The sequence below is a fragment of the Mustela putorius genome, unplaced genomic scaffold (assembly GCF_011764305.1).
Source record: "Mustela putorius furo isolate JIRA1106 unplaced genomic scaffold, ASM1176430v1.1 tig00537227_pilon_pilon_pilon, whole genome shotgun sequence".
Classification (NCBI taxonomy): Eukaryota; Metazoa; Chordata; class Mammalia; order Carnivora; family Mustelidae; genus Mustela; species Mustela putorius.
Genome location: NW_025422368.1, coordinates 25,961,771 through 25,983,560, shown reverse-complemented (window position 1 = coordinate 25,983,560; position 21,790 = coordinate 25,961,771). Strand labels below are relative to the sequence as shown.

Below are 21,790 nucleotides of genomic sequence, written 5' to 3'. Positions count from 1 at the left end.
ATGGCAGGACACAGTTGGGGGGTTATTAAATACCTGTCGAATGGAGGAATGGAGCCCAAAAGGCTTTCGTGTGGCCAGAGATGCGCCCTGCCCATTAGAGCTGGGATCTGGAGGAGGCTAGCAGAGCAAATGGCAAGCATCCTCAGGAGCTTGAGCAGCATGGCCAGTTGTATCAAATGAGAGACGTTGATACCTTTAAGTCCAAACAATGCTTCTTGTGAAAGGGGAAGAGGTTTGGGGGTTTTCTTATTTAGTGTTAGTGACTCTATGTTTTAGCAAGTTCAAGGCTTCTGCGTGGTGCTTATGGCCACCGAATCCAGCCTCCTTAGCTTGAAATGAATAAGTGGGCTGCTGACTCCCTTTGTTTGACCTAATAATGAACACTCAGAGTTTAGGGAGCTGGACCAACCGACTTATGGGATTTGAAGTATGGAATTGGAGCTTGAACTTCACCTAATTCCCAGCATCTCCATATCAGAAACCTCAAATGCTTCTCTTGTTTTTCTACCCTTGATACCGTAGACATTTAGAAAAGTGAACAGAAGTGGAGAGATTTTTTAAAGGAGGTATGTTTAGAAATGAGACTATTGAAGTGTTTTCCTTGACAAAACCAACCTGTCCCAGTAGGCTGGAGTTCTTTGAGGGCAGGACCTGTGTTTTATGCAAAATTGCATTCTTAGTGCCCAGGATATTGCCAGTCATCTATAGAGGGAGAATGAATAAATAATTGAACAAGTGAATGGGCTATCTTAATTTTGGGCTTCTTGTGGCATTAATATTTAACTGATGTAGGATTTCTTTACACAAGCTTGCTTCGTTTTTAAAATATTCCATAATAAATTTGTAGTCTATTTTCTTTGGAAAGAAGTGGTCTTAAAACTGAAGTGCACATGGCAATGATAGATACAAATTAAATGTTTGTGATTTTCTAAGGCCGGTCAACTGCATAGATTATGTGAGGGACCACATTCCAGTCAAAGGTTTTTAGAGACGTGGTATCAACATGCCACTCAGATAACAGGACAGATTCTTCATGTCTACATAGAAAGCTGAGCCAGAGTAAGCAAGAAAGTCCAGTCAGTGTGATTTGTCTGTGATGGGCTCCAAGCTGCAGTGCTCTGGAGTTGGCCTGTGGATAGATGATTTTCCTTCAGCAGAAGGACTTGGACCAGAGTAGGAACTTACCAGGCAGCGCACATCCCTAGGGACAGACTGCTGGGGCTCCTTGGTGACCAGCATCCCTCCCAGGACCTGATAGGGAGCTCTTGGGAACTGTTTCTCACAAAGCCATGACATCACCTGTGGCGGCACAGTCTAGATCTAAACTCGTGGTGCCAGTATGGTTATACAATGTCAGTGACATAAGGGTCTAGTCACGACCCAGGAACATACAAAAGGGACGTCTCGTGATGCTGCTGAAATCCTGGGCACTTGGAGCCTAAACGATGAACCTGTTATTCTCCACACTAATGCCAGAGAGCTGGCAATGCGCTGGAAGAGTGATTAGAGAACCAAATTGTAAATACAGTGTAAGCTGGGGGAGTTTACATTTGTTTCTCTGTTACGGGACAAGTTTTATTTGAAAGTTAGTTCTACGGGATCGAATTCTTGGGGGAACTCCACAGTACCCCAAAGTAATCCTGCCTCTCCTGCTCTGTTTCCCAGCATGGGCTACTGCATCCTTTTTGTGCACGGATTGAGGAAGCTCTACGCAGGGCTGAATCGTTGGGGGGCTACCACCCTGACCGTGTGCACTGCGCTGCTGCTGCTGCTTTTCTCCTGGAAAACTGTGAAGCAGAATGAAATTTGGCTGTCAAGAGAGTCCCTGTTCAGGTATGATTCAATGGAGAAAAGCAAATCTCTTCCCATGTATTTCTTTGTTTATGTATTTGTTTCCAAACAAATGAGTTAACATGGGTCTGGCAATAATCATTAACCTGCAGGGTTTTTTTTAGTAAAGTTTTAAGTGGAAGATGTAATTTTATTTTGGGTTTTAGCTTTAGTTTTTAAAATGGTATTCTATAAAGTTTAATGTGAGCTCATTCTAAGTGAATTTATGAAAATAAGGCTCATGGGAAGGTTTCTGGGTCTGTGAAACTGTCGTAATGATGAGCTGGGCTGTAAAATCAGCTATAAACAAAATGAAATGATAAACCTAATTTCCTGATGCAGACAAGTCAATGAGAAAGGTGAGCACACAGCAGGAAGGAAGAGAAACGCAGGGCATTTTCTTTAGACTCTTCCAGGACATTAAGTTGTGATCTGTGATCCAGTTGCTTTATGCTGAGCATTAATTGTGAACAAAGAAATGGAAGACTTTTTTCATCTCCCAGTAGGTTTTGATATGCTACAGAAGCTGTTTCTGAATATAACAAGGTCACCTGTAAGCCCTAAACTTGTAAAGTATAAACATTCTTTGGGACTCTTGCTCATTGTGCTGTGTTTTCTGGAGCTCAGGCCGCCTTGCTAATGCCGTAGCCCTGGTGATGACCTTCACCTGGGCTCCCTGGCACTGTCCCACCAGGATCCCAACAGTATTTTTCCAGGTTTCCAGGGATTCCCAGTCTGTGCCCTCTTCCAGCTTCTGTCCTCACTTATGACCCAGTTCCCCGGTTTTGTCAGTGTGGTTTTTACTTGGTTCTCTGCTCAGCTGATACCCAACACTTACACTCTGGGGGCAAACAACAGAGACAGAATTGGGATTGCTTGAAAACAAAGAGGAACTATTGGAAGACTAGAGGAAGGTGCGCAGAATTAAAGGGCCAGTAAAGAAGTTGGCACGGAGCAGACAGGAAATAGGCATCGGGATAGTCTGTCTTGAGAGCACTCAAGTACCCACCCAGGAAAAAAAATAGGTAAACTTAAACCAGGTTTATTTTATCTTCACAACAAAGCGCTGGGGAAATTAAGTCCTCTGGCGGAGCTTTGAGCTGTATAGGTCCTATGCCTGTTTTTTGTTTCCACCAGGGCCCTGAAAGGAATGATTGGCCAAAGAAGCCCCTCTGACTTCCAGGGAGTTAGGGCAGGCCAAGCACCTTGGGGTTCCACTGAGACTTAACAGAGTGAGGCAAGACGAATCCCCCCCGGAAATCCAAGTACTGCAGGCGGGGCCCAGACTCTGGCTGCCAAGAACGAATGAACGAACAAGCGAAGGAATGAACAAATAAGGCAGATGTTCACTGCATTCTTCTATCTTAAAACAATATATCTGATTTTGCTACTTGGCAATTTAACTTTTTAAAAATTTTTTAAATTAATTTTAAGGACTTTATTTATTTATTTGACAGCAAGAGACAGCTAGAGAGGGAACACAAGCATGGGGAAGCTGGAGAGGGAGAAGCAGGCTGAACAAGGAGCCCGACTTAGGGCTTGATTCCAGGACACTAGGATCATGACCTGAGCCAAGGGCAGATGCTTCACGACTGAGCCATCTAGGTGTCCCTTTTTTATTAATAGAAGAAAATTAGTTTGGTATGCATGTCTTTTTTTTTATCCCCAGTATTTTATTTATTTATTTGAGAGAGAATGACTGCATCCACGAGCAGGGGGAGAGGGAGAAGCAGACTCCCCGCTGAGCAGGGAAGTCTTCCTCAGTGGAAGGCAGCTGCTTAACCCACTAAGCCACCCAGACGCCCCTGGCATACATGTCTTCTAAGCTTATTTATTATTACTATATCATTGTCATGGTCATCATTACCATAGTGGGTACTGTAGAGACCTATTGATTTTTTATGACTATTCTTCACCCTTAAGGTCCCAGATTCTGTTCAGTCTCTGTCACATCCTTTTACTTTCAAGGCAGTTCTCCCAGAGCACAATGGACTTGTTCCTTTTACTCCCCATGCTGAAGGCATTCTGTAAACACAGGGGCATGGAAGTTTAGTAATACAACTTCCCCTTAATCTCTGTTGGCTTGATTTTTTTTCTTTTGCTTTCATCAGTCAGTGCTTTTATGGGAGACCTTAAAATGGTTCTGCCCTGTGTTAAACCCTTTGCTTAAATCAAGGTACTAACAGAAGTTGTGTCTTCTGATGATGTTTACTGGTTAATCAGAGCAACGTTGGCAGGCAGCAGTTTATTTCAAGGATAACAAGTTCATGTTCAAACCCTGGAAGGCTGATGCCAGCAGTTTAAAAACAGAAAAACAAAAAGCTTATTGACCTTGAATCCAGAGGCTTCTGTTTTTTTAGATGGAAGTATGTAGTAAGTGACAACTGATTACTAAAACACAACCATTCCACACATGTGCTTGAAGAGGTTTTGTGCCCTAGGAGGCTTTTGGTGATCAAATGGAATTTTGTATAAAGTGCAAATCAAAGCTTTTGATAGTTTTTAGAAAACTTTGCCCATTACAATTTATGTATGTCCCAAGAAAAGTTTTAAGAGTGTTAAAGTTTAAAGTTTTAAGAGTATTCTTTCTTCTCTAAGACCAGATGTTTGTATGGATTCATCTGTGCTGAGTCATGCTCGAATCAGTTGAAATAAACATTTACCAAGAATCTTGGAAGGAAGATACAGAGTTACTGGTCTAGTGTTGGGGCTGGAGTGAGACTTTCTGGCTCCTCTCCAAGTACCACCATTTCATAGCTGTTTGACCTTGGGCAAGTTACTTAGCCATTCCGTGCCTTAGTTTATTTTAAATTTAGAAGAAGAATCAAGTTTATATTTTGGTTGTAGTGTAAGAATAAATGAATATGTGAAATATGCCTAAAGCAATACCATAAACAATGTTAGGTTTTTAGATGGTTGCTGTGTACTGTGTTCTAGGGCATGAGAGAGAGATGGTGGGGGCATGGGGGGTGTGCGGAGAGATTATCTGTAGAGGAGCTAAAAGTCCTATGTGGAGGTCAGACACATAAACACACTTAAACGTAATGTAGCAGGTGGTGGACAAGGCAGCAGAACACTATAAGTACAAGCAGCCTGCTAAGAACAGCCCAACCTTTCAAGAACTGTTCTCTTATAGACCTGAGCTGAAGAGAGAAAGATGAAAACAACCGAAATTCGGCACAGTGATCAAAACCAAGAACTGGCTGATTTGAGTACAAAGACTGTGTTAAAGTTCTAGAGGAGGTGATTCCCCTGGCAGAGGGCTGGCCTTCGACTTCTCTGTTGTAAACAATGAACTCATTGATCGTTCCTTGGACATAGGGTCTCAGTCAGGCCTCTCTTATTACACAGGGTGGTTTTGCTTGGCAATATTATGAACAGTCTTACAGAGAGTATCTTAGGACAGACCTTTGTGTTGGAGAAAGTCCAAATTTCATTCAAGTCCCAGCCTTTCCAGCTGAGGCATCCTTTTACAAAAAAGATCCCACTGTGTGATGTATTTTTAGGAGGTACAGATGAAAGGCCCCCTCACAGCCTTGAGGTTCCATAGGCAAGGGCCTTACACACAACAGCATAAGATGCCAGCACAGAAGAGAGTAACTGGTCCAAGCTGAGCTAGCTATGACGAGGAGGAGCCCAGCTTTGAACCCGAATTTGATACAAAAGAATACATAAGCTTTGCTATGCTTATTTTTTACTTTATGTTTTCTAACTAAAACTAAGCCAGGTATAAAAAAGAGCGAGGGAGAGAGCGAGAGGGAGGAGTTGGTTCATAATCATAGCTGCCAGCTGTATTTTCTTTAATTCTTTTTAACAAGGAACTGTTCTGATATCCTAACCTAGGAAGAGGGTCACTGCAGCTTTAGCTAGGTCTGGTAATGAATTCTGCCTTTGTTTAGAGTAAATAATACTGTAATAACACATTTTGGTAAAATCCCCTCCACGCCCCAGATCTTTGAAATACTAGAAAAGACAGAGACCACAATTTTCTTTTATTTACATCTAGTTCAGGGTCTCTCTGAATCCCATTCATGAACTATTTAAGCAATCCATGGGCCATCAATTAAGAATTTTTGGCCTAGATTCTCCATCTCTGTATGGAACACATTTTTGTTTCTTCCTTTCTGAATTGCCAAGCCAGAGAGATCAGCCAGCCTCCCAGGGCAGAGAATATATATTGAGGATTGACAAATTGTTTTGTAGAGGAGTGGGTGGTAAATATTTTAGTCTTTGTGGGCCATATAGTGTCTTTTACAACGACTCAACCCTGCTGTTGTCTCAGGAACGACGCCAAAGATAATGGGTAAATACATTGGTGCGTCTGTGGCCCACAAGGCTATAGTTTGCTTACCAATGAGATAAACATTGTGATAATAAAATTGTAGTGTTTCTATGCCCTGTGGTACCTTTCTGGCTTAGCTTCACATGTTGATCAGCTTCAGGAATAGTCCTGACCACATACTGGCCTTGGTTGAAATCTCTACTCTACTACTTTCTCGGTCTGTAACTTTAGAGAAAGGTCTTCATCTCTCTGAACCTCAGTGTTTTCATCTGTAGTGTGGGAGGTACGATAATTCTACCCGTCCTGTAGTTATTGAAGGGATGCAAGGATATGATCCAGGTGCATAGCCCAGAACTGGATTCCAACTGAGCATCCCGTCCGATGATTACTGGACTTTTGGAGTGTGGTGTTGTGCAACCTCAGGTCATAGCACGGTCAGCACTGAAGAGAATCACAAATCCTTCTTACTTTCCTTTCCTTAATGAATACTACGTGTCTTTGTAAAGTAAATACTGAAGCTGCTTGTTTCCACTGAAACAATTGGGGCTACGGAATCATAGCATCCATAGAGCAAATGAAGGAGACTGGCTCTGGAAGCAGCCTGGCCAGTTACAGCTCCGTGGAAAGTTTTGCCTTTGGCCAGTTTATTTCCCCTTTTCTACAAACTACTCATTGTAAAATGGGAGACTGGAAAAACATAGCAGAAAAATATCACAGAGAGAACATAAAGGTCAAAAACAACAATGGAAAAAGCAGTGTGTTCTTCGGATTCCAGTTACTCCACCCACATCTGCTTGCCTGTTATGAATATCATTACTTCCTCTGGCCATCACTGAACAATGCCCCGATCTTCACAAGGACCATGTTTCCACAGACCTAATTGTCTGTTCCTCTAGCAATACATAAATTAGAGTCACCATGCTAATCACACAGGGGGAGGGATCAATCCCAATATGCCAGTTATGTCCACGCCAAAATCTGCCCATTGCCATGCACTACTTATTTCTGCCTAAAAAAGTTAAGAAATTTTCCTGTATAGAAACTGGAATGTTTTTAAAGCCAGTTAGCACTCTGCCCCAGATTCTGCCACTGTGACTAAATTCACTTTGCATAATATTCATTTTATTCATTTATTTATTTATTTGAGAGAGAGAGTAAGAGAGAGCATGAGAGGGGAGAAGGTCAAAGGGAGAAGCAGACTCCCCATGGAACTGGGAGCCTGATGCGGGACTCGATCCTGGGACTCCAGGATCATGACCTGAGCTGAAGGCAGTTGCTTAACCAACTGAGCCACCCAGGCACCCCATAATATCCATTTTAAATATTCCATTAAAATCCTGGCTCTCTGTTGCACCTGAAGGGTCTCACTATAGAATGATTGAAGGATATCAGTGTTTCACTGGAGCACCCGAATGTCAGCATTTGTCTATCTTTTGTCTTGGGTGGATCAGTTTCTACTTAGACGATTCCTCCAGTCTCCTTCCTGGGGCTCCAGTCCTGGCTGCCAATGTTCAGAGAGCTTAATAAGAGGGGAAACTGAGATCCCAATGTTCAGAATACAGATCTTCACATAATATACCTTTGAGGTACCACCCCTTCCCTTGGCAGTTGACCTGTTGTTCCCAGGTGCAGGATTTCTCTAGCTGAGCTCTTCCAGAGAGTAAAACTCCTGCCTTCTGCTGGCATGGAGAAAGAGTAATGAAAAAAGCCACTTGGGTATACAGGGTAAGGATGGCGATCTGGGCTTAACCTGCTCCCGATACAGATTTAGTCCTTGTTCAGCCTCACCTCCACCCCCAAGAAATCCTAGCCACCTGCCCTGCAGGCACTGAAGCAGCCTGCGTAAGTCTGGAGTTTGCTGCCTTCAGATGATGATATCTTCTGGTTGGTCTTTAGCCTCTTGCACTCTCTGGAGAGTTCCTCAGGAACCCAGCCAGGGGGTTTTAAGTTGGGCCTGTCTTTTCTGGTCATAAGGAACCTCTTATTTTAGGGAAAGTTCAACAAAGATCACGATGCCCTGACATATTTCCCCAACAGATCTTTGACACTTTGTATGAAACCCTTCTATTAATCTTAACTTTAAATTAAAAACTAAATGAAAGTATGTTACCTGGGAGAAGGAATGTAGAGCATTAGAGTTGCCCCAAAACTAGGTTGTCCTGCTTTTCTCCTTGCTCTCTCTCATCAGCTGTCCCCCTCTCACATTTCATCCATGCACAGTCTGGGAGTTTTCTTTCCAGGTGGGCCTCCATCATTCCCATGCCACCACCTCCCTGCGTGTTGAGGGAATGAGGGACTCTAGGACCAATCTAGAATCCTCTAGAATTCCACCTCTGACACTGACCAGCTGTATAATCTTGTGCAGGTTAAATGTGTGGTTGCTAGTTACAAACGAGAAACAGATCCCCTCCTGCCCCCACCTGCCCCTGGAATCATCTTCAAAGCTGCACTGTTACCCTGTAGGGATTCCCCAGGCATTTCCTTATGGCTGCCCTAGCAAACTAACACAGTGGCTTTGGAAGCAGGGTTTCTCTCTTTTTGAACAAAATCTCATTCCCTTACCTGCAACTTGTAAAATAATTATACTTGCATTTATTTATTTTTTTTTTTTAATTAGCCCAGATTTGGGTACATGGAAAATGTTAACTTCCAATAGAAGTTAATAGGGAGGCCAGTCTGCAGTCATCACTCTTACCATGATTTATTTTTGCAGACACTCTTAATTTTTGTTTTAAGGAAGGTTGTAAGTGAACAAAAGAAGCAAGGAAGGAAAACACTGAATGAATCTGAGCATGCAGGTTTGTTCTGCAGAGAATTATCCATCACCCTGAGCCACCGTCTCTGCTTCCTATCCAGTTAGCATGTTAATTTAGTTGTGCACACCACCCATTGCCTTCATTATTTTCCATAGAAGCGTGTTTAGTAACTCATATATTTCATGAATCCTGAAAAACCCTATTTAGATGGTTGTAACAGACATTCCAAATGCAGGTTCATGAAACTGAGCAAAATATGAAAGAAACCAATGATGTTCCTAAACACAGTTCTTTGTTGCTCTTTCTTCTTTTCTTTAAATTTATTAATTGTAGGTCCGGAGTTCAGACTCTGCCTCACAATGCCAAGGTTCACTATAACTATGCCAATTTCCTGAAGGACCAGGGTCGTAACCGGGAAGCCATCTACCACTACAGAACAGCCCTCAGGTAAGCCCCACACAATTGTCTACCCCTCTGCTTCTCAGGCCCTTATTCATTCACTCGCCCACCCAGTATGCACTGTGGGGGTAGGGGTAGACAGTGGATCTCCCCTTTAGGGTGGTAAGGATTCTGGACTCTCCATTTTGGCTCAGTGTTCAAGTCTGTTGTGAATGTAGTAATTCTGCCTCACTTCTAATTGTTGGTGTTCCTGCAGAAGTTTCCGTTGGTACTCACTACTCAATGAAGTGACACTGAGTCACATACACATGGAGGCAAACAAGAGTTGGTTGTCAAAAATACACTCCTAGATTCTCTGAGCATGTATTCCAATGAATTCTTCCCACTTTAGGCTTCTCATCATCAGAAAGAATTTATATGAAGGCATCTGAGTATAGAAATGAAATACCCTGATAATTGTATTAAATAGAAAGAAAACTATAAGACACTTGATTACCATATTGGGAATATGTTAATAAGGGGCGTGTGTGTGTATATGTATGTACACAAATATATAAGTGTATGTGCATATATATATATATATGAACAGCCCTGATACTCTTCTTGTACTCCTCTGCTTGTATTCATTTGGAAGAGACTGTACAAAGCATAGCTTTGAGTTGTCACTTTAAGAGAAACCACAAATTCAAGCCTGCATTACCAGCGGCAGATCGCTCTTAAGTACTCAAAATAGCAACTCTCACTTTCAAGATGATCTTATCTAAAAGATCCCACATGATGAATGTCTTTAGCCTATACCATGAGGGCACATGAGAATTATACATAGCCTCAGAGTCTCCAAATATGGGCAAAACAAAGAAACATGAGTCTTTTCTTTTTTGTACAATGAGGCTCACGGAAGCCTTTGAAAGAGTTTTCCATGCCCCTCCAGACTGGCCCACATTTGGCTGTATTTTCTGCTTTGAGACATGCTTCAATATGTATACTGAACACATCTACATTTCCCTGAAGCACGTTCGAGGATTATCTCAAATCTTAGTTTGAAATCATCATTCTTAAAGTAACCAGCCAGATTTTTAAAATTATCCTTTTGAACAATGTTCTTACATAGATATATTGTTCTTAAGTCAAATTCTTTTAGACTTTATGCTCTCATTTAATACTCAGTATGGCAAAAATTTTAAGCTGTGCTCATCAAGTTCACTATCAAATACTTTAACAAAGATAAAAAAGACTGCAAGCTCCAGAGGAAAATTGTAATGAAACTTTTTATTGAGGAAAAGAAGATTTTATTAAGGAATACAAGATGATTTTTAAGGATTAATAAAGAATTATGTTCTTTCCCTGGAAGCCAGTTTACCCAACTCTTTACAATACTTAACTCTAGTTGATGAGGTTAAGATTTGTTTTTTTTCTGTATATTTTATTTTGTGCTCCAAATGTTCTAGTGAACATGCATTATTTTTTCAATGAGGCGATATAATTTTTAAAGAGGCATATATTCCTTCAAGGGTACAAATAAAGTATGTTTTCGCATAATAATTAATTAATGTTTCAGGGTTTTAGGTGGCATTCTTGAAGAGAAGAGAGCAGTAAATTTGCTCAAAAAATAGTGGCTGAAAGGAAGTATTATCAGTGTCCTTCAAAATTTGTTGCATTCTAAAAAACTGTTTTCTGTCAAGTTCAAACAGAAAAAATAAGGCAGACCCTAAGGCACAGCCTGGGCCAAAGATATAAATTATATAAAATTCTTGAGTAGCTGATTTTACAGAATTATAGTAGCTGGTTGGGTAGTACTGCTTTTTTCCCATGAAACAATAAAAATAAATGTTTGCTTCAGCAACTGTGCTTGTGGAAGAAACATGTCCCTTGAGAAGTAGGGGAAAAAACAATTAAAGCTATAAATACCCTGCATAGTAATTAGTGAAATATTTCATCCTCTCAGATCAGGCTCAAAATACTTCTGATTTAAGTAGCATCATTTCTGTGTGGATACCTTGGTGGTGAATTTTCAGTGGGTGTAGGTGCTTTGTTTTACTTTTTTAATTTAAATAAATTGTCACTCCTTGTGTTAGAAAGGGAAAATACCAGGACTATTCATCATTTTGATGATTATTCATCCTAGGTGACGAGAAAATTGCCCTTTTTAAAAAATTAAATTAAATTAAATTTTTTAGAGAGAGCATGCACATAAGTGGCAGAAGGGGAGGGGCAGAGAAAGAGTGAGAGAGAATCTGAGGCAGGTTCCATGCTCAGAGCAAAGCCCAACATGGGGCTCAATCTCACACCATGACCTGAGCTGAAATTGAGAGTCGGATGCCAAACCAATTGAGCCACCCAGGCATTGCCCTTATTTTGATACTGCTCTTTTTTTGCTCAAATTGATGAGACAGGGACTTCCCCCCCCCCCAACTACCTCATCTTTATTTCAACTTCAGTATATTTGATATTTTCCATATTTGCACACAGCCAGAAAGAGAATGATTAGGGAAATGCAGGGCTAACTGTGTTATTATTTGAAATCAGTCCCCACAATTATCCATTTCTGTTGTAATGACTGTGTAGATCCCAGAGGCATTGATGGAATTAGTCATTAGGGTTGTGTCTGTACAAATATCATTTTGGCTTATAATTCTAGAAATAATGCTATGTTAAATTGGTAATTATATATGGCATGGATATTCTGCTCCTTTTAAACCTTATTGTATGTTTTTTTAAAGATTTATTTATTTCAGAGAGAGTGAGAGAGCAGGGTGGGGGAGGAGCAGAGGCACAGGGAGAGAGAAAATGCTGGAGCAGACTCCCTGCCAAGTAGGGAGCCCAATGTGGGGCTCAATCCCAAGACCCTGAGGTCACTACCTGAGCCGAAATCAAGAGCTGGCCACTTAACTAACTGAGCCACCCAAGCACCGCAACCTTATTCTATTTATATATATATACATATATGTATGTATATCTCCCCCCATGTTTATTTCAGCATTGTTTACAATAGCCAAGATACAGAATGTGTTAATTTTTTTTGCTTTTTATTTATTTATTTAAAGTTTTAACTTTTAGATCTTTTCCATTTTTTTATTATTATGTTATGTCAGTCACCATACAGTAAGTACATCATTAATTTTTGATGTAGTGTTCTAAGATTAATTGTTTGCATATAACACCCAGTGCTCCAAGCAATCCGTGACCTCCTTAATACCCATCACCAGGCTCACTCATTCCCTTCCCCATCTCCTCTCTAAAACCCTCAGTTTCTTTCCTGGATTCCAAGGTCTCTCATGGTTCCTCCCCTGCTTTGATTTCCCTCGCTTCATTTTCCCCTTCCTTCTCTTACTGTCCTCCATGCTATTTCTTATGTTCCATGAATAAGGGAAACCATATGATAATTTTCTCTGCTTGACTTTTTTCACTTATCATAATCTCCTCCAGTCCCAACCATGTTGATGCAAAAGTTGAGTGTTCATCCTTTCTGATGGTTGAATAATAGTCCATTGTATATATATGGACCGTATCTTCTTTATCCATCCGTCGTCTACAACCTTGTTCTGTTTTTTAAACAAAATGAAAGTACCAAGTTCTCCTACCTTTCAGTGAAGCTCATTTATTCTGTTTCTGTAGTACAAGGGAAATCTTCCCATGCTGTAGCTGAGGTTACAGATTCAGATTAAGACCCAAATCAGCAAAGGAAAATGGCAGAACTCTTTTTTTAAATCCTTAATGAACACAAGTGTTAGCTTTGCTTTGCTCAGAGGGGAGCTGTGATGTTTATACCTGTTCCAGATTCTATAAAGTTTGGGATTCCATATGGTTCAGAATCAGAACCACTGGTGGTTCTGCCATATGCCTCCAAAGCTTTCTGGCCATTGTTTAGAACCTGGAAAAGTTCCTACCATTCCACTTCATATGAGTGGAGTAGAAAGTTCGGAGATGACCCAATATCTCAGCTCTTCCTGCACAAAAATGCCCATGAAATAACTCATCCAATAAGCCCAAAGGGAGAGAGAGATCATGCTCAGACTGAGCAGCAGATAAGGAATGTGTACTTGGCCAGTGATTTGTTGATTACCTTAAAAAGTTACTTGAAAGGATAGAATCATAAAACAAATCATGCACACTCTTTAATGATTTATTATACCCTAAAATTTCCCATGTACATCCACTCACCAATCTTCAAATGTCAAACCAAGCTTTTTTCTTTGGGCAAGAGTCCAATGATTACAATCTGCAAAAATCACATCCATAAGTCATTTCTCTGATGATCAGGGTTTGATACTTTCAAGTGGAATAAAAACTGTAATGACTGTGAGATTTTTCTGATTTTTCTCCTATAGCTTTTTTTTATAGATACTCCACATCTAATCAACAGCAATTTCTTGAGCAAATTCCCTTCTTTGAGTATTTCCAGAGTATTTACATAGTATTCATAGAAATTACAACACTGTTTTTCACATTTATATTTTATCAGTTTGCAAGATATTTCATTACATGGTACAATTGCAATAAAAACCACAACTGCAACAAAATTGTTAACAAACACAACTGTCTTTTAGACATAAAACTCAATTTACAGGATCAAAATGGCCCAGGCTTATAGAGAAAATTTATTAAGTTGTGGGTATCCACCAATATGTTTTACAGAGAATAGAGAACATCTGGAAATCTGACAACATAGTGAAGAGATTTCACTAGAGGTGCTCAAGTCATAGACATTGTTTTTCATCTTATATTTAAATCCCTTGCATGACTCAGTTACTGGTTGGTTAAAATGGGCTGGCCGTCAAGAACCCTGCACCTGGGAAAGAATACAGTTCACTTTGTCCAGGTGGGTCAAGAAGGTTTCCCTGTTGTCAGCAGCAAATTATCTCAGGTTCCACAGAGCATTTGTTCACTTAGATGCCTTCTTCCTCCCAACCCACTATAATAAGGACCCCATACCCAGATCTGCTATTGTGTTCTGGTTGATTGGATATCGGCCCTGTGCAAGATTCTATCCTAATACAAAGGCTGTGATCTTCAGTCACCCAGACTGCTGTTTTCTTTTCACAGGTATGGTTTCAACATGAAATATATAGTAAATCATCATCTAAGATTTTCACCCTCCCATACTCCTATCAAGCAGGCAATGCATTTCCCTTCCCTGATAGCACTCAGGTGTGCTTGGGCAGCCATGAGACCCTTAGAGTGGCCTTATCCACTCCCAGTGTATCTGCTGTTGATGTTCTAAACAGAAAATCTGAAGGGAAAGAAACCTGTTCAGAAAGGGTAGAAGTCCTTGACCAGACTCTTTTATTGGCATAATTAAAGGGGAAGAAATATCTCTTTTAATGTTTCTGTCCCAAAGAAATCTCTGCTAGCTGTTTAATTGCCTACCACGTGGAAAAGGATAGAACTAAAATCTTCCTGATTGGAATTTTTTAATGGGTAAAATAGAGACTCGTCATGATAAAAGTAACCATTGATAGCATTCTTTGCACTCCTTCCTCTGGGGATAACTGGAACTCTGGAAGGACACTATTAACTGGGTAAGTCTTTGTGGAAAAAAAGGAAGTAATAAAGGAATCGAGGAAACATCGTATCATTAGAGTCTAAAGAATCTAACCATGTGTAATTAACACCCTGTTCACTGATGTCCTGAGTAGATTAATAAAATTATTACAATTCCTTTGAAAAATGTTGTCTATAAAGCTGGTGGAGTTTGAACATTTTTTTGAAATCAGGATTTAATGGTTATTTTAAAAGTCCTCATTACACAGCCTATTTTAAGTGGACATTTAAAATAACTCTTATAAGTAAAAATGACCTTGGATACCAGCTGCCATGTATTTCTGGAAAGAATTAAAATTCCAGAACCATTTGTTAACCAGGTTTAACAAGTGGAGATGGGCTCTTCTGCCCGTGTGGTATTTTCATTTATAAAAGTCTAAATATACTTCCCAGTATCACAAATAGACATTTGAAATTATTTTTATTTCTTTTTGTTGATGAAATTAGAGCCTCCCTCTATTTATTTTGCGTTAAGTCTGGCAGTTTTATTCATTAAATCCAAGAAGTTAAACACTATTTTATTTAGAAAACTAGAATTTCATGACCACTCTTATGGACTAAATTTCCAAATGAAAGTTTTATAATTTCTATTGAAGAATATTTTGCTGTCTGGTTTTCTTTTGTTGTTTGTTTGTTTGTTTGTTTTCCTCCTGCCTTCTACCACTCTTTCACTTCAAGAGCTTGCCTTGCTTCCCCGGAAACAGAATCCAAGGCAGGGATCTGTAAGCAGGAAGTCCGCTGAGAAGCACTCTCTGGAACACTAGGGAAGGAAGCCAGGCGAGCAGGATGGGCAGAGGGAGAGTTGGGACAGGCAGTGCGGTTCCAGGGTCTTTGGGTGACCGCTGAGGAAGCTCCGGAGCTGCAAGGGCCCCTCAGGATGGCCATGAGTGGCGGCAATAGATGGAACCTTTATGTCCCCTTACAAATCCATCACTGCCTTGGGTGAGGGAGTTCCCTGAGGCTGAGCGCATTGCCCAGAGGCTGTGAGGTGTCAGCCACTGGGGAAACAAGTGTCTCAGACGTGAGTGGTGTCTGGGTGCTGAGAGACAGCATCTGAGGCCCCGGCTTAATTTACAATTTCTTATATAAGCAGATAATGACTGTTTTAACAATATCATTTAGATTTTCTGGTAAAGTGAACAACATATGAAGTAACACCATACTTCGTAGGGTTGGAATATTACAAAATAACTCCTATAAAGAGCTTAAAGCAGGGACTAATCCCTGGCAGTGATAAACTCGTTAAGTGTTACCTATGTCCCAAATCTGACCACTTCTCTCCACCTCCATCCCCCACCGTGTCTCACTTAGATTCCTGTCCCTCAGAGGCTCTGCAGCGGCCTCCAGGCTCCACACTGTCTTTCTCAGACCTCACCTCCTGCTACTTTTCTTGCCGCCTTGACTCCAGCCATGTGGGGTTCCAGAGACTCTGAATTTGTGGTTCCCTCTTCCCAAAACACCCCCTCCCTCTCTAAAAGCTGCTTCTTCCCCTTCCTTCGGGGCTCTCCACTTGGGTCATCTTGTCAACAAGGCCTTCCCCAGCCACCCCACTAAAGAGTGCAGTCACCACCAACATAGTCTATTCCTATTTGCTTCATTTTCTCCACTGCATTTATCACCTGCTAATCTGCTTCTCATCTCTAGAAGGGAACCCCACCAGAATAGAGATTTGTTCCTTGTCCCGAGCCTGGAGAGCCATGCCAGGAACATGGCACTTTGTCAACATGTGTTGGATGGCCGAACACTACACGTAAACATCTTTCTACAGCCTGTTTTTAAGGAATGTGAATTACCTGAAGTTTTAAAAAATGGCAACTGAGGTATAGTGTAAAAACTGAAGACTATCAAAAGCTGATCCTTAGTCACTTCTACAGAGCATAAATTTAATCTGCCCCCAAATCCATTTTGCTCTAATGCTCCTCAATGGAGTTTGTTAAAACTCTTCCTTTAAACCTTCACTTTATTCACTTCTCTGTGCACTTTTCGATTAATATTTAAATATTCTCAGGGCACCTGGGTGGCTCAGTCAGTTGAGTGTCTACCTCTTGATATTGGCTCAGGTCGTGATCTCCGTTGGTGAGATCGAGCCCCGTGATGCTCTCCCTGCCCAGCAGGATGTCTGCTTAAGATTCTCTCTCCCTTGGAGCGCCTGGGTGTCTCAGTGGGTTAAGTCTTTACCTTCGGCTCATGTCATGATCTCAGGGTCCTGGGATTGAGCCCCACATCAGGCTCTCTGCTCAGTAGGGAGCCTGCTTCCCCCCCTCTCTCTGCCTGCCTCTCTGCCTACTTGTGGCCTTTCTCCCTCTGTCAAGTAAATAAGTAAAATCTTAAAAAAAGAAAAGATTCTCCCTCTTCCTCTGCCTCCACCCTCCCCACTCACATGCTCATTCTTTCTCTCTCTCTTTCCAAAGATTTATTTATTTTTTAGAGAGAGGTGGGGAGAGACCATGCTCACGAGTAGGGGAAGAGGAAGGGAGAGAGAATCAATCTCAAGCAGACTACCTGCTGAACTCAGAGCCCAGCATGGGGCTCGATCTCACCACCTGAGTTCATGACCTGAGCTGAAATCAAGAGATGGATGTTCAACTCACTGAGCCACCCAGGCACCCCTTTATCTCTTTCTTTAAAAATAGAAATTAAAGGGGCGCCTGGGTGGCTCAGTGGGTTAAGCCGCTGCCTTCAGCTCAGGTCATGATCTCAGAGTCCTGGGATCGAGTCCCACATCGGGCTCTCTGCTCAGCAGGGAGCCTGCTTCCCTCTCTCTCTCTGCCTGCCTCTCTACCTACCTGTGATCTCTCTCTGTCAAATAAATAAATAAAATATTTAAAAAAAAAGAAATTAAAATATGAAAATAAAATACTTTAAATAAATAGTCTCAAGTTTCTGCCATCTTGAAACAAATGTGCAAACCAGCCTCTGCATCTCCTGTTTCCCTTTTCCTGCCATTGAGTCTGTCGTTTCCTACCTTTTAAGTGTTGAAATTTCCTGGTAGTCTCAGTGTCTTCTCCTCTGTTTCCATCTCATTACACCCTCAGCTATGAGTGGTTCCCGTTCTACCACCAAAACTCTTTTCCCCAAGAGCCCCTGATACCTCCATGCAGGGAACTCCAGAGGAGGACACTGCTTAGGAGTTAAATTCCTTTACTCTCAACAGCATTAATTTTGTTGACCGCTCCCTCCTCCTTAGGGCAAATTCTTTATTAGCTTCCATGCTGAGTTGGTTTTCCTTCTGTTTCTCTAGACTCTCCTCCAAACCGTTGATGGAGGAATTCTCATGCACCTCCTCTAGGCGTTCTTCTTTTCTCAAGCTTTGCTTTCCTCCCAAGGGATTTCTTTAGTTCCAAGACTTTAGTTAGCATCTGTATGCTGATTAATTCTCCAAGCTGTAATTTCACCATGCAACTTAACCATATCAGAGCTAGCTGATTACTGGATGTTTCCACAAATTTCCCTCTGCACCTGAAACTCACCTTACCACCTTCTTTAAAACCTACTCCTTGGGGAGATGGAGAGGAGAAGGGAGTTGAGGGAAATTGGAAGGGGAGGTGAACCATGAGAGACTATGGACTCTGAAAAACAATCTTGAGGGTTTTGAAGGGGCAGGGGGTGGGAGGTTGGGTATTGGAGAGGGCACGGATTGCATAGAGCACTGGGTGTGGTGCAAAAATAATGAATACTGTTACGCTGAAAAATTTTTAAAAAAAGAAAAACCTGCTCCTTGGCCTTTATTGCCCTCTTTTCCAGTTTGTGCTTAAGCCAGAGTAAAATGTTTTGTTTCCTTTGTTCTGTTTGGTTTTGCTTTCTCTCTTTGGAACACCTTTCTTCCTCTTCCTGCTTCCCCTCCTCCCCTTCCCCTAACCCTCAACTATTACTGCCCCCCAGGTAAAGCGTCATCTCCCCTGGAAACACCTTGGTGAACACTATGCGTGGATCCTGCCATGGGCTCCTGCTTCTCGTACTTCCCCTCCACGCCTCCCATATCCCCGTACCCCCAGTTTCTGCTTTGTCTCTTTCTGCCGTGTGTGCTCTGATCACAGTGCATTAGAGTCCTCTGCCACAGGACCTCCTTGAGAGCAAGGACTCCTTTCTCTTTATTGTGTGGGCCCTTCGCGGAGAGCCTGCCACATTGTAGGTGCTCAGTAAATGTTAAAATGTTTGTTGCAAGAAAGACCGAATGAATATGATGCACAAAATATCAAGACCCCTTTAGAGTCCAAGGACAACTCCATTATAAGCAGTGTTTCTCAGTGGGAGAGCTGTCAACAATTTAGATGGACCAACTCTTCATCCTGCAGTATTGCCCTTCCCAATGAAATGCCAATTGAATATTACCCCCACCTTAAAAGACCACCAGAGACGTGAGTCAAAGCCAATCAGCAAGGGTCGTTTATTGCAGGTTCGAACCTGGACCTCTGCGCTGCTCTTTGCCGATAACGCCGAGAGGTCCAGAGCTGGGTCGGTGCAGGGTTTTTATAGACAGGTACAAACAAGTTTCGGGTGGGGCTGAGCTGATTGATTGACAGTTTGAACAGGCATACTTGGCATCAGTGAATTGGGTCAGGGGACCCCACGCAAAAGCAGACAAAGCAATCTTACAGAAGCAGAACTGGCTGGTTAGCCCACGCATGCGAAAAAAGCACTATCAGGATATTGAAGGTCTGGTTACTATCAAGTAAAGACAATTGGGAGTCTCCTGGTGGAATGTTACATTCCTGCTATCAAGCATCCTTGTTAATGAGAATTAGGTTTAGAAGAAATTTAACTTTATTTACTTTTCCTTCTACCTGCGCCTCCTTCCGTTTTTTATGGAGGAGAGGGTGACATTAGGGCTATCGATAAGGTAACTTCTTTGTTGTAATCTCAAGGACATTTGCAAACCAAGGGAGACTCCTGTCTTGCAGGATTGTGATCTCAGCAAGTTAACTATTTATTGTTTTATGGCAGTCAGGGGTGCCTAAGGAATGCTACACATATGGAGGGGAGCGGGTGAAGGGGGGGGTGCAAGGTGCCAGCTTTTGCTTTGTCCTCAGCCAGCCTCCTGCTCCTTCACCATCATAGGATGTTAAATACCCCTACTTCCTGCTTGTGGTGACCACAAATTCCTAAGGTGGATGTTCAGGATATGTGCCCTCTTCTCTCCCCATCCCTTATGATCTTCGTGGGCAGGTATGATTGGGAATATGGACATACTTTTCCCGTCCTCTGATATCTTTTTCTAAGTCAATGCAACAACCCAAGTACTATTCATGCTACGAAGTGTTATTACAGTAAAGGTTCTGTGCACACCTTGATCTGTCACACAGGACTTTGAATCTTCTTACAGCCTTGATTATACCTTTTAAAATTGCACGTGTCTGGAATTCCATTTGGTGTTGAGCAGATCAGAAAGGCTTGGAGGAAATTGCTCTGGTACCTGTGGGGATCGTTTGCTTTAGATGTTGAAGGACTGACAGGCTTTGGAATGAGGGTTTCACAGAAAACATTCCTATATTCTTAAAGTGGAGAGAGTCACATGTCCTTCACATCTGAGAACTCACAGCAGAGGAGAGACAGATGGATACAAGATGACTTGAGTGTTCACTAGGTTAGAGATGAAGAAATAATGGATGTTATTTTGACTGATGGGAGCAAGTTGAAGGCCATTGACAGCAGTGAAGAGAATGATTTGGGGGGGGGGTGATGAGAAATCCATATGAGAGAAGGAGACCTGGCAGTTTCAGCCTGCCAGGTTCATTAGGGCTGTAGAGGAGCCAAAAAAGAACACCCAGAGGTCCTTCAGCTCACCCCAAGACAGTTTGTAGTAGAACAAGTATGATGGCGGGTATGTTTATACCCATCATCTCATTTGTTCACACAGAAGGTCAATATGTTATTGACCTTATTGTTACAGAGAAAGCAACTAAAGGGCAGACATAAACTCAGAATCACATAGCTAGAAAGTTACCTCAGGCCTCTGAGAAGGGTTTAATTATATTCACCATTTTTTATTAAAGAGAGCAAAGAAGTATTCAATTCAATACATTTCCCAACCTTTAGTGTTAAGTTGTCAGGAATCAGGAAAACTCAGCTACTTAAAATGACTCATTTCCTGAGGGCATCAGAGGTTTTACTCTAAATTCTCTTGGAAACTCAATTGGGTGGAGTCCTTCTGGATCCCTGGGAGAGGTCAGGCATTGTGGGAGGTCAGATAATTGAGTTGGCCCTCTTGGGAGAGCACATCCCATTTCCCAAAATGGCATGTAAAGTTTTTCCCAAAGCTATCTGAAATGGGTGGGAAGGAGTATAATGCAAAAAGAGAAGTGGCAAGACTTATTTGCGGGTTGTTAATGGCAATTTCAAACAAGTAAAACAGACCAGTAAGTGTCAACCCGCTACATTTTAGTGACACAATGGCTCAAATCTTATAATAGGAAGAAACCAGGCACTTGAAAAAGGCCAGAGACTTATCTGGTTGAAAATATGCTGCTGACTCCTGAAATAAAGTTCACTTTGGGTGGTTTGTTTTGTTTTGTTTTGTTTTGTTTTTGATCCAGTGAAACTCATATTTTATGGTGGAATTTTTTTCCCAGCCATGTTTTTTCTTTGCGATTTTTTTTTCCTCAACAGGAAATAGAAAATAAACATCTGACCTTAGCATAGTTAACCTTAAATAAATTAATCCATGGAATGAAAATCAGACAAATAAATCAGGGTGTGTATATTCTGAAGGGAAATTACAAACTAGAGCTCATGATACAGTATTACTTGCACAAGGAAATGCTTTATAAGGGACTCAAATATTGAAAAATTAAGAGCATCCTTAACTTTGAACAAACTGTACACAGTTCAAAGTAAATGACTGAAAAAAAAATGTAAAACCGCACTTTAGTCACATCCATCTTACGTCTCTGAGTCTTCAGGTTGATCTTGAGGTTAAAGCTTAAGAACAGTAGAGCATACATGCATCCAGTACACTTACTGAGTGTTGCAGGTTCTACAAAGC

The 21,790-nt window shown here is 41.5% G+C and overlaps 1 protein-coding gene across 2 annotated transcripts in view; it reads left to right on the top strand.

Moving 5' to 3' along the window:
• Positions 1-21,790, top strand: part of TMTC1 (transmembrane O-mannosyltransferase targeting cadherins 1) — a 264,007-nt gene that overhangs the window by 184,146 nt on the left and 58,071 nt on the right. For both annotated transcript variants that reach the window (XM_013057825.2, XM_004755702.3), the window contains 2 exons: positions 1,666-1,833; positions 9,202-9,315. In XM_013057825.2, coding sequence (XP_012913279.2) covers positions 1,666-1,833; positions 9,202-9,315 — 282 coding nt within the window. The remainder of the gene's footprint in view (positions 1-1,665; positions 1,834-9,201; positions 9,316-21,790) is intronic.